The 12,159-nt window shown below is 41.3% G+C and overlaps 1 protein-coding gene across 1 annotated transcript in view; it reads right to left on the bottom strand.

Annotated features, from left to right (window-relative positions):
- Positions 1–12,159, bottom strand: part of LOC137371712 (potassium voltage-gated channel subfamily H member 7-like) — a 525,923-nt gene that overhangs the window by 67,189 nt on the left and 446,575 nt on the right. The window contains exon 11 of the mRNA XM_068034535.1: positions 6,554–6,806. Coding sequence (XP_067890636.1) covers positions 6,554–6,806 — 253 coding nt within the window. The remainder of the gene's footprint in view (positions 1–6,553; positions 6,807–12,159) is intronic.

Genomic DNA, 12,159 nt, shown 5'->3' with positions numbered 1-12,159 from the left:
TAGGGTTAATCAGGGCACACCTGCTCAGTGAAGACAGGACCTTGGTGGAAAGGACAGCAGAACAAGCTGTGGCATTAACTGTAGTAAGAGTGAGACCCAGGAGGCTTACTACTACAGGTGCAGGAAAAGTTAATAGGATTCCTGAAGGCTATCAGGGTTTTGTGTTTGAAGGGAAAGTAACCCCAAACCCCTCGAGTAGGGCAAGCAAGCGCATAGTAATTCTCAGGGACACAGGGGCCACGAGATCCCTTTTACTGGGAAAAGGCCTGACCTTTCCCCCAGAGAGTGCAGTGAATTCCAGAATGATGGTGAGTGGTATTTGAGGGCCATGTATACCTGTACCTGTACATCGGGTGCACCTGGAGTGCGACCTAGTTTCGGGACTGGTGACCATAGGGATTGTCCCTAGTTTGCCTGTGGACAGGGTTGACCTGCTCTGAGGGAATGATCTGGTGTGGATGAAGGTGGTAGCCCCCCCAATAGTGAAAGAAAGACTGCAGGAGGTCAGAGAGACAGGGCAGTGGCAGGAGACATTCTCCTGCAGTTTCCCTGAATGTGTAATGAATCAGGCCATGATCAAACCAGCTCGCCCAGAGGAGACTGCATTGACACTGCAGGCAGATGACCATGCGGTCTGTCTATCTGAGACTTTCTCTGGAAAGTTAGAAGTCCCAAGGAATGAATTAAATAAAATTTCAGTAGCTGGCTCAGCGAGCTGACCCAGTATTGACAGAGTTAGCACAGGCTGCCCAGTCTGAAAGTGAAGCAGAGGAAGTCCCTGATTGCTAATATTTAAAGAATGAGGTACTGATGAGGAAATGGAGTTCTCCTGACAGACCTGAGAGCAAGGAGTGGACAGTAGTTCACCAGTTAGTGGTGCTGCAGAAATACTGGAGAGAAATAGTAAGAAAGGCCCATACGATTGCAGTGGCTGTACATGTCAGTATATGAAAGACCAAAGCCCCCATAAGGCAGCAGTTTGACTGGTCATAACTCCACAAAGATGTGGTGGAGTACTGCAGGAATTGCCACATGTGCCTGGTTGAGGGGAACACCCAACCTACAGTGAAACCTGTACCCCTAACTCCTGTACCTGTGTTAGGAGGACCCTCCAGCAGAGGGCTGGTGAACTGTAAGGGAACCTCGCCAAGAACAAAAAGGGACAGGCAGGCACAAGGCTGGCAAAAGGTTAGAAAGGGAAGGGAAGAAAGCGACCAAGAGGGCAGGTTAAAGGAAGTCCGGGAAGAATCCCGGATAAAAACCCTAACTGTCCGGTCAGCCAACACTGAAAAATTTGAAAAGTTAGACCTCACATCCTCCTATGTAAATGCAGTCACTAGAAGCACCCCACCACAGTTGCTAACAGCATTTACAGGAACCTGCAGAGACAAAGAAAGACCAGTAGGAGGCACAGAAACCATGAGGATTTCACCTAGTTGAAGTGCCACAGGAGAGTGCAGTAGAGTCTGCAAAAATACCTGCAGGCAGGAGTGTCCCAGAGGACAAAGGGGAGATTAGCAAAGAATCCTCCCCCACAGTCAGAAAAAAGAGAACTTCCCATCCCCTGGAGTCAAAAGCCTTTGCATGACTCAGCAAAGCACTTAAAACCCGCCACCCCCCCACCGCCTTTTTGCAGATCTCAACAGGAACAAAGAGCCTAGGCAGACATGGAAATTGGCAAACTAAAGAAAAGCTTCCCCAAAGAACCACAGGTTTATTGGGATGGCAAAAAGGGCAGTTTAAAGCAACACTGCTACCAAGAAAAGACAGGCTGTAATAAGTCTTAGGATTTATGAATGAATGTGAATGACTGAGAAAGAGACAGACACATGCTTTTTCCTATATCTTACATTTTCTCTCTCGACCCTTTTTCAATCAATGCACTTTTCTCAAATCGCATGTCATTCCACTGGATATGGAGGTGTCATGCAGGCCCCCACCTGCCAAGAATGAGGCACATTAATTTTGTCATGTGAACATTGATTTTAAAGTATTACTGGAGTGAAGAAAGGACTTGCTAAAATAAATCACCAGACACTTGGCTGGGAAAACATTTTTTGCACACTAACAGTCAGTGCTTGGAGGGACAAAGGGGCTATTCCCTGCTCCAATTTAACCCACAATGGACTTTGTGCACCAGGTATTGTATGTAAGAAGAGGTATTCCATGGTCGGCTAAGACAAGAGAATCCACAAACAGACGTGGTCAGACCAGCTAGTCACATGACCAACCTGCTAGGCAACCTGGATTTTTCTAACTTGTACAAAGAGTTTGAACAGAGAAAGACTGTTTACTCCTGGAGTAAGAAGACCTCTCCTGTCTGCTCCCGTCTCTTTCTCACAAGCCTCTGGACCCACTGAGGACAGATGAACTTCAAGAGAGAAAAGACTCCGACGTTGAACATGGTTCAAGAAGAATACTGGGCCCCAATGAAAAGCAAGACCTACCTACAATCAAGGACTTTACAACGAGTCTGACGTACAGTAACCAAAACCATCTTCAGCTATTACCTCAAACTTTTCTACTTTATTTCTTCTGCTCTTTTCTGTCTCTATCTACATATGTGTATTGCGTATGCATGCTAGCTTGGGCGTGTTGCGTATACGTAGGCGTTAACCGAATTCGAGTTATAGATTAGATTAGATTAGATTAGAGATACAGCACTGAAACAGGCCCTTCGGCCCACCGAGTCTGTGCCGAACATCAACCACCCATTTATACTAATCCTACACTAATCCCATATTCCTACCAAACATCCCCACCTGTCCCTATATTTCCCTACCACCTACCTATACTAGTGACAATTTATAATGGCCAATTTACCTATCAACCTGCAAGTCTTTTGGCTTGTAGTTTAATAAAGTTCAACCTTTTTTCTTTAAACCTAAGAAAACCTGTTTAGCTAGTTTCTTTGCCTTATAATTGGTAGTTGGTGAACAAGGATTCACCAAGGGGGAGCTAAAAACACAGTGTGTTTAAAATTAAACCCTGTTATGGTAAGACCAGGTGAAGGCTGAGAGGGAACCCTAGACCCCGTTCTCACCTGGCCCTACTGGTTCTCACTTGGGCGGCACAGTGGTGAGCACCGGAGCCTCACAGCTCCAGCGACCTGGGTTCAGTTCTGGGTACTGCCTGTGAGGAGTTTGCAAGTTCTCCCTGTAACCGCGTGGGTTTCTGCCGGGTGCTCTGGTTTCCTCCCACAGCCAAAGGCTTGCAGGTTGATAGGTAAATTGGCCATTGTAAATTGCCCCTAGTGTAGTGTAGGGGGATGTGGAAGGGAATATGGGATGAGTGTAGGATTAGTATAAATGGGTGGTTGTTGGTTGGCACAGGCTCGATGGGCTGAAAGGCCTGTTTAAGTGCTGTATCTCTAAATAAATAAAATAAATAACAGCTCCCACAAAAGACCCCCTCAGCAGGAGAGTTTTCACTTCCTTAATACAAAGTTTATTTGCAACAACATTCATAGAATCCTGAAATGCTGGAAGTTGTCACAATGCATTCATCCTTTGAAATTCTGCCCTCCCTGTCCTCTTCAGGGAAGAAAATCAGGGGGTGACTTTTGGGTGACAAAGCCCATGGATAATGATCATAGTAAGAGTGGCCTAAACAGCAGCACTGTAATGTGTCATATATTGTGTTTTTAACTCCCACTTGCTGAATCCTTGTTCACTAACTTCCAATTATAAGGCAAAGAAAATAGCCAAACAGGGTTTCTTGGGTTTAAAGAAAAAAAGTTGAACTTTATTAAACTTTAACTCTAATTCGGTTAATGCCTACCGACACTAGTCATCGAAGGAAATGGAATTAGTGCAGATGGCTGTGATGAGAAGCTGGCAGAAGTACAAACACAATGGGCTAGCTGAATGCTCATCTTCTGTAATATATGGAATCAAAATCAGTAATGTTATAAGTGGGATGAGGCAACAGGCTAGCACACTATCCTTCACCTCTAGTACTCGAACTTGAATCCAATCAAGTCTGATGGGGATGAAAATCCACTCTAGTATACATTTAGACAGTCACAACTTAGTTCCTTATAGGGTTGGTCCATGAAAACAGTTAATTCAGTACTATTTGGCACTAAAATACAATTTTGTGTACAGAAACCAACTGAATGGCTGTGTTGGCAAATAGTTCAATCACCTTGCTAAGTAAGTATTGAAGATAATTTTTTAGAACCTACAATTTAAATTTAATTGAAGATCATTAGAATGTTCTAAATATACTGGGATGGTCAGTCTCTGCTGCACAGCTTTAGAGGGCTTTAATAGATTTTTAAAAAATATTTAATTTAGGGCACCAAATTTGTTTAAAGAGGATTGAAACTAGCATTAAAAAAGCAGAAAACACTCCTTGAAGGGCAAAGGTAAGTTTTTTTTAGCACGACATATTCTGATATGCATATTGCTTTCTTTGTACCAGATACAAGCTAGAAAATGTATTTTTTATATAGACATATATTACAATTAAACATGGTGGAGATGCACACTATATTGTGTTTCATATTAAAATTGTAGATAGTTTGTGACAATGGATTTAAAGGGACCTTCAATGATATAGATCCAGATTTTGTGGTCAGAGGTGAAGGCATGATGCTTGCCGCTGACCTTAAAGAAAGCGGCCCTCAAAGATTTAGCAGCCTCTAGAGCATCGATTTCCCTTATTCTGATGTCAGTTTCAATCTGGCACAATTTATAGGGGATCTGTGGCATCCAGGAATAGTGACACCATCAAGCAGGCTAAACAGCCAATCAGATTAAAAAATTCTCACAGACCGCTAACTTTTTAACCCTTTTACAGAGAGCAAAATAAAGATTGCAACATACACATTAGATTAAGGTAGAAGCTGAAATATCAATAAACTTTAAAAAGAAAAATAATTTTTTTCTTATTTTAAAAATCATGGAATTTTTTTTTATGGAATGGAGTGATTAACACTACACACTTATAAAATTAGTTTTCAGGACCATAGAGGTTGTTCAGCAGTCACTATGACTTAGTATGCTGTTAAAAACTCAATTATACTTCATTCACCAAGGCTTAACATTTTCAAGGATTTTTCCAGCAAGAATAGTACATTAAAAGTTGAATTTCACATCAAGTCACTGATACTGTGTTGACTATATCTGTGAAGAGTGCAACAGCGCACGCTGTGAAGGAGCAGGGTATCACTGACAGCAACTTTGGGTTTTCTGCTTTTAACTGCGCTTATGCGGACAACAGAAGTTGCTATCAGTTTTTATATAGTAATGAGGGCGAGTGCTAACAATTTTGCTGTCATTACAATTGCAAATTCCAGGCCTTTATTTCTTATGAAGAGATCCTAACTTGTAATGTAACAATAATAACCAGTCTTTACAAATACTGACCAACATGTTGTTCACTTCCAGCATTTTCTGTTTTTATTTCAGTTAATCACTGATAGATTAGCGCACATATTACCAAGGTCACTGTAGTATTCAAGTTTAATATTTATGTTTAGCTACGTATGAAATCTCAGAGATACAAATGTTGCGCGTTAAATGATTTTACAACCAATAAAAGACAAATGAAGAGTCTATCTATAAAATGCCTATTTAAGTCTCATATTACAAATAATCTGTGACTCTATCTATCCTAAAGGAAATTTCCCACCAACACTTCAACAAATTCACTATATAGATGCTTAGATTGTCAATGCACAAATGGAGTATGGCAGCATAGTGGTTATTTTACTAGACTGGCAAACAAGAGGTTGGACTAATCCAGACAATGTAAATTCAAGTCCCATTAGGAAAGTTTGAGAATTTGAATTCAGTTTAAAAATTCTAAAATACAAAGCAGGTATCAGAAAAAGTAATCATCAAGTTATCAGCTTGTTGTAAAAATCCAACTAGTTTGCTCATATTCTTCAGACCATCCTCACCTGGTCTGGCTTATATGTGACTCACATCAATATGTTTGATTCTGATGTGGCGTAGTGAGCCACTCAGTTGTATCACCACCTTCACAGGGCAATTAAGGATGGGCAATAAATGCCAGACTTGGCAGTGATGCCCACATCAGCCATGATTAAAAAAATAATGAATTAATAATCTTTGATTAAGCTAGACAAAAATATCCAATTGATGGAACTACTCAGCAGGTCAGGCAGCATCTGTGGAAAGAAAAACAGAATTAACATTTGAAGTCTGTGTGACTTTTCATCTCAATGACTAATGAAAGGTCACACAGACCTCAAACATTAACTCTGTTTTTCTCTCCACAGATGCTGCCTGACCTGCTGAGTATTTCCAGCATTTTCTGTTTTATTTCAGATTTCCAGCATCCACTGTATTTTTCTTTTGTATGAAAATCCAATTATGTTTTTGTTTCTATGTATGCAGCACAATGGGAAATTGCAAATTTGCAGGAAGAGCTTAAGCAATATGCCAAACATCTTTATCATTTTGCAGACATACTTCTAGCACTAGCGCTTCATATCAGCTAATGGAAAGCTGCAGAACACCATTCTAAAAGCCAGGTAAATTCTAAAATGCTTACTGATTCTTCACGTTTCTTGTTCACTTACCAAGGATTGCTACTACAATGTTTTCCTTTAGGATTTCTATGGAACCCCTAGAGATGAAGTAGAGTGCAGTGAGAATATCCCCACTGTGAACCAATGTGTCACCGGGTGGAGCATGTGTGGTTTTAAACTTCATAGCCAGAGCTCGTAGGCAGCCCTTACTGGCTCCTTTGAATGCCTTGCAGTTCTGAAGTAATGCCTGGTTGAGGTGGAGACATATGTCTGCCTGTAGACATTCAGGAAATCCCTTGAGGACCTAGTGGAAAAATTATACATTAGCAATAATGAATGGACAGAGTCTTTAATTCTAGTCAAAGAATTGTATCCTCTAATGTAATCATAAAAGTGGCATTCTAGTCTACCCTTTTCATTGTAGAATTCTAAGTAAATGCTGCAGCTATTAGAAAATTCTGTGGTATTTCCAGCTCTGTGCTGTACTCCAACTGTGAATTAAGAACCTTGAATAATTTGACCATTTATTTTGGAAATAAGTCTTATCTAAAGAAAAACTAAATTCATGATATCAGTACTGAAATTATGCACTGTTTTGACTGTGGACTGTTGGGCAGATGTGATGTAAGTTTCCCTATACTATCTGTAAAGGAAACAATATCCTTTCTGTCCTTGTAATGCTCCTGTGAAGTGCCTTAAGATGATTTATTATACTAAAAATACAAGTTGTTGTCATTGCTGTTGTACACTAGGCTGTATTTTAACTCAGATCTGGGTGTCATACCAAATATCCAAATAGTTTTTTTTTCACTAATGAGTTAAATCATCTCAAAGAAATTATACTAGGCCTATAAAAACATTCATGGCAGTGCTGACCTAAATTTTTTAAAGAACTAAATTACTATCAGAGGTGGGTTGAAAAGAGATTTGCGAACATATAATTTTTAACATGTGTATATTTATGTAGACCAACAGAAAGGATAGAGTAAAATCTCCTTACTGTTTTTAGCTTAACATGTCAACACAAGGAGTACTATAATTTAGAAAGTTTAACTTCCTATTGAAAACAAATATATATTTCATTCTGTTCCCATACTGCAGAATTAATCCATGCTGAAGAATTTTCTAAGAATGCTTCTGTTTTTCCCCAGTTTAATAGTGAAGTAGACAGCCCACAATAATAGAAAAAAGTTCTGGATTTTTGTTCAATGCTGTTCAGCCACCAGATGGCACAAAGTGCATCCTTTATCACTGAACAGATTTTAATCAGAACAAATAACCAGGAGAAACAGATCTCTTGAACAATAGGCATGCCCATGCAAAATAATACTGCCTTCACACAACCTTACAATAGCAATACTGCAGTGCTTAATTTGAATTGAATACTAATTAAAAGTTAGAAATTAAATTTTAAATACAATAGATACATTTTCTAATGGGTGGAAAATGACAAGATTGGCTAAGGAATGTAATCTCATGATATAAAACAGAAAGTGCTGGAAATACTCAGCAAGTCTGGCAGCATCTGCAGAGAGAGAAACAGAGTTAATGTTTCAGGTCACTGACAGATCTGCTGAGTATTTTCAGCACTTTCTATTTTTATATCAGACTTCCAGCAACCGCAGTATTTTGCTTTTATTTTAGCAATCTCTAGGTTTAGTTGTTTGATGTAGCTCGGAAAGCAAAAGTGGAAAATTTATCCTTAACTCTTTCCTTATGATCCTACCTATGTGATGTAGAATGTTAGGTTTACAATGCAGCTTATTTATTGAAAATTTATATTATCCGCTGAATTCTAAAATATGAATACAGTTATTATTCTGTTCTGTACAATATAGAAGACCTTGAATGATTTGGAAAAAACTAGACAGTACTAAACAGAAAACAAATTCATCACAAAATCCCAGACAGCTTGTGTGAATAGCTTTACAGAGTTATAAATAGTACTAGTTGCCGTGTTTCCATGTGAACAGCTGCAACCTTAACATTCATTTTTTTTTTATCTTTTCCTATCTAGTCGGTAACATTCCTGAAAGATTTTTGTTTTGGCAAGTTATGTTTTTGCTGATCTCTTTTCTTTCTTCTTTAGTTTTGTTTCTTCCCATTTTCATTTATTTTCCAAATTGGTTAATATATTGTTATACAGTACACTGACTGAAACACTGGGTGAGATAATGAAAGGGATCAATCCTGTTTAATTTCAGAGTCAGCTGCAATCGGAAATATAATAACATATCTTCTTCATTAAAGGAAGATTGTCAGTGGCCCAAAAACATGATTCGCAGCTGCTGGATCTATCATGTGTTTCTGTTACCAATCTCTTTGTTTGAGAAGAGCTTCTGTTTTCAAGACACAAAATTGTTTCCATCTTGGTTCTTAATATGTCTGATGCTATCAATAATTGTCCTAGGCGAGAAAGATAATGTTTCCCCACCATATCTAGCGTAAATACACTGCAGGTTATTTAGAGATACCCTGTTAGGGGTAACATCAATTTAAGGTTGTGGCGGGGGGTGGGGGGGGATGTTATTTGCTCAGTCACCAATCAAATATCCATGCATTGCAATTTTTGCTTGGTGGAATGATTGGATAAACTATTTGATTCTGTCCATGGTTTTCCTATTAAGTTTCTTTAAGTATATTGGTGGTTCTGGAATTGGCATAATTCAATGACAACTTTATTCTCATATAACCTGTATAATGCTGATTCCATCCAGCCATAACCAGCTTAAACGCTGTTGAAATATGCCTTTTCCACTGTATCAAACTTCAGAATATACATTCTTAAATAAACAAAATAATTAGATATGTTACTGGCAATAAAAACCTGGTTAGCCCTTGCATAACTTAATCTTGCATTAGCACAAAGTAGGACTAATAGGAAAGATTTTTTAAATTAAAATTCAAAGCACTTTTTTTTTTGGCCTTTCACACTTCCTTGGTACATTTCTACATATACAATCTAAAACCATCATCAGCATTAGGTGTTTCTGTTAAGCAATCACTAAATTAAATAAGGTTTTGGATGTGAGATACAAAATTGAATAAATGCCAAACTAGAAAAGCTGGAAATAGTCAACAGATCAGGCAGCAGCAGTGGAGAAATAGAAGCAATGTTCGATAAATTCTGGTGCTAACTGACCTAAAAAGCCCCCAATATGGCAGACACTGCCATCACCATCCCCGGGTATGTCCTGTCCCACCGGCAGGACAGACCCACCAGAGGTGGCGGGACAGTGGTATACAGTAGGGAGGGAGTTGCCCTGGGAGTCCTCAACATCGACTCCGGACCCCATGAAGTCTCATGGCATCAGGTCAAACATGGGCAAGGTAACCTCCTACTGATTACCACCTACCGCCCTCCCTCAGCTGATGACTCAGTACTCCACCATGTTGAACACCACTTGGAGGAAGCACTGAGGGTGGCAAGGGCACAAAATGTATTCTGGGTGGGGGACTTCAATGTTCATCACCAAGAGTGGCTCGGTAGCACCACTACTGACCGAGCTGGCCGAGTCCTAAAGGACATAGCTGCTAGATTGGGTCTGCGGCAGATGGTGGGGGAACCAACACGAGGGAAAAACATATTTAACCTCGTCCTCTCCAATCTGCCTGCTGCAGATGCTTCTGTCCATAACTGTATTGGTAGGAGTGACCACCGCACAGTCCTTGTGGAGACAAAGTCCCGCCTTCACATTGAGGATACCGTCCATCGTGTTGTGTGGCACTATCACCGTGCTAAATGCGATAGATTTCGAACAGATCTAGCAATGCAAAGCTGGGCATCCATGAGGCGCTGTGGGCCATCAGCAGCAGCAGAATTGTACTCAACCACAATCTGTAACCTCATAGCCCGGCATAGCCCCCATTCTACCATTACCATCAAGCCAGGAGATCAATCCTGGTTCAATGAAGAGTGCAGGAGGGTATGCCAGGAGCAGCACCAGGCATACCTCAAAATGAGAGTGTCAACCTGGTGAAGCTACAACACAGGACTATCTGCATGCCAAAAAGCGTAAGCAGCATGCGATAGACAGAGCTAAACGATCCCATAACCAACGGATCAGATCTAAGCTCTGCTGTCCTGCCACATCCAGCCGTGAATGGTGGTGCACAATTAAACAACTAACTGGAGGAGGTAGCTCCACAAACATCCCCATCCTCAATGATGGGGGAGCCCAGCACATCAGTGCGAAAGATAAGGCTGAAGCATTTGCAACAATCTTCAGCCAGAAGTGCCGAGTTGATGATCCATCTCGGCCTCCTCCTGAAGTCCTCAGCATCAGAGATGCCAGACTTCAGCCAATTCGATTCACTCCACGTGATATCAAAAAATGACTGAAGGCACTGGATACTGCAAAAGCTATAGGTCCTGACAATATTCCGGCAATAATACTGAAGACCTGTGCTCCAGAACTTGCCGCGCCCCTAGCCAAGCTGTTCCAGTACAGCTACAACACTGGCATCTACCCTGCAATGTGGAAAATTGCCCAGGTATGTCCTGTACACAAAAAGCAGGACAAGTCCAACCCGGCCAATTACCGTCCCATCAGTCTACTCTCAATCATCAGTAAAGTGATGGAAGGTGTCATCAACAGTGCCATCAAGCGGCACTTGCTGAGCAATAACCTGCTCAGTGACGCTCAGTTTGGGTTCCGCCAGGGCCTCTCAGCTCCTGACCTCATTACAGCCTTAGTTCAAACATGGACAAAAGAGCTGAACTCAAGAGGTGAGGTGAGAGTGACTGCCCTTGACATCAAGGCAGCATTTGACCGAGTATGGCATCAAGGAGCCCTAGCAAAACTGAGGTCAATGGGAATCAGGGGGAAAACCATCCGCTGGCTGGAGTCATACCTAGCGCAAAGGAAGATGGTTGTGGTTGTTGGAGGTCAATCATTTGAGCTCCAGGCATCACTGCAGGATTTCCTCAGGGTTGTGTCCTGGGCCCAACCATCTTCAGCTGCTTTATCAATGACCTTCCTTCAATCATAAGGTCAGAAGTGGGGATGTTCGCTGATGATTGCACAATGTTCAGCACCATTCGTGATTCCTCAGATACTGAAGCAGTCCGTGTAGAAATGGAGCAAGACCCGGACAATATCCAGGCTTGGGCTGATAAGTGGCAAGTAACATTCGTGTCACACAAGAGCCAGGCAATGACCATCTCCAACAAGAGAGAATCTAACCATCTCCCCTTGACATTCAATGGCATTACCATCGCTGAATCCCCCACTATCAACATCCGAGGGGCTACCATTGACCAGAAACTGAACTGGAGTAGCCATATCAATACCGTGGCTGCAAGAGCAGGTCAGAGGCTAGGAATCCTGATGCGAGTAACTCACCTCCTGACTCCCCAAAGCCTGTCCACCATCTACAAGGCGCCAACACATTTCAGGCCAGAAGTACTTGTGATGGAAGAAAAATTATCGTACAGTGCCTAAACCCAAAACGGGCATTCCGCCCTTTGCATATTGTTTGAGGCCTCCACTGCAAGATTAGTTTGCCCTGAGGCAGCTGGCGACAGCACTTGCTGCATTCAGTAAAGCCAGAACTTGGGACCACCTGCCACCAAAAATGTAAGTTTTTGAAATTTATTTACCTCATTGTGGAGTTGAGAGGAGTAGGAGTGCTCCTCCCGACTCCATGTTTAAAGA

This window comes from Heterodontus francisci, chromosome 7 (assembly GCF_036365525.1).
Source record: "Heterodontus francisci isolate sHetFra1 chromosome 7, sHetFra1.hap1, whole genome shotgun sequence".
In the NCBI taxonomy this organism is placed as follows: domain Eukaryota; kingdom Metazoa; phylum Chordata; class Chondrichthyes; order Heterodontiformes; family Heterodontidae; genus Heterodontus; species Heterodontus francisci.
Note: the sequence above shows the minus strand (reverse complement) of the source record. Positions and strands in the feature narration are given on the sequence as shown.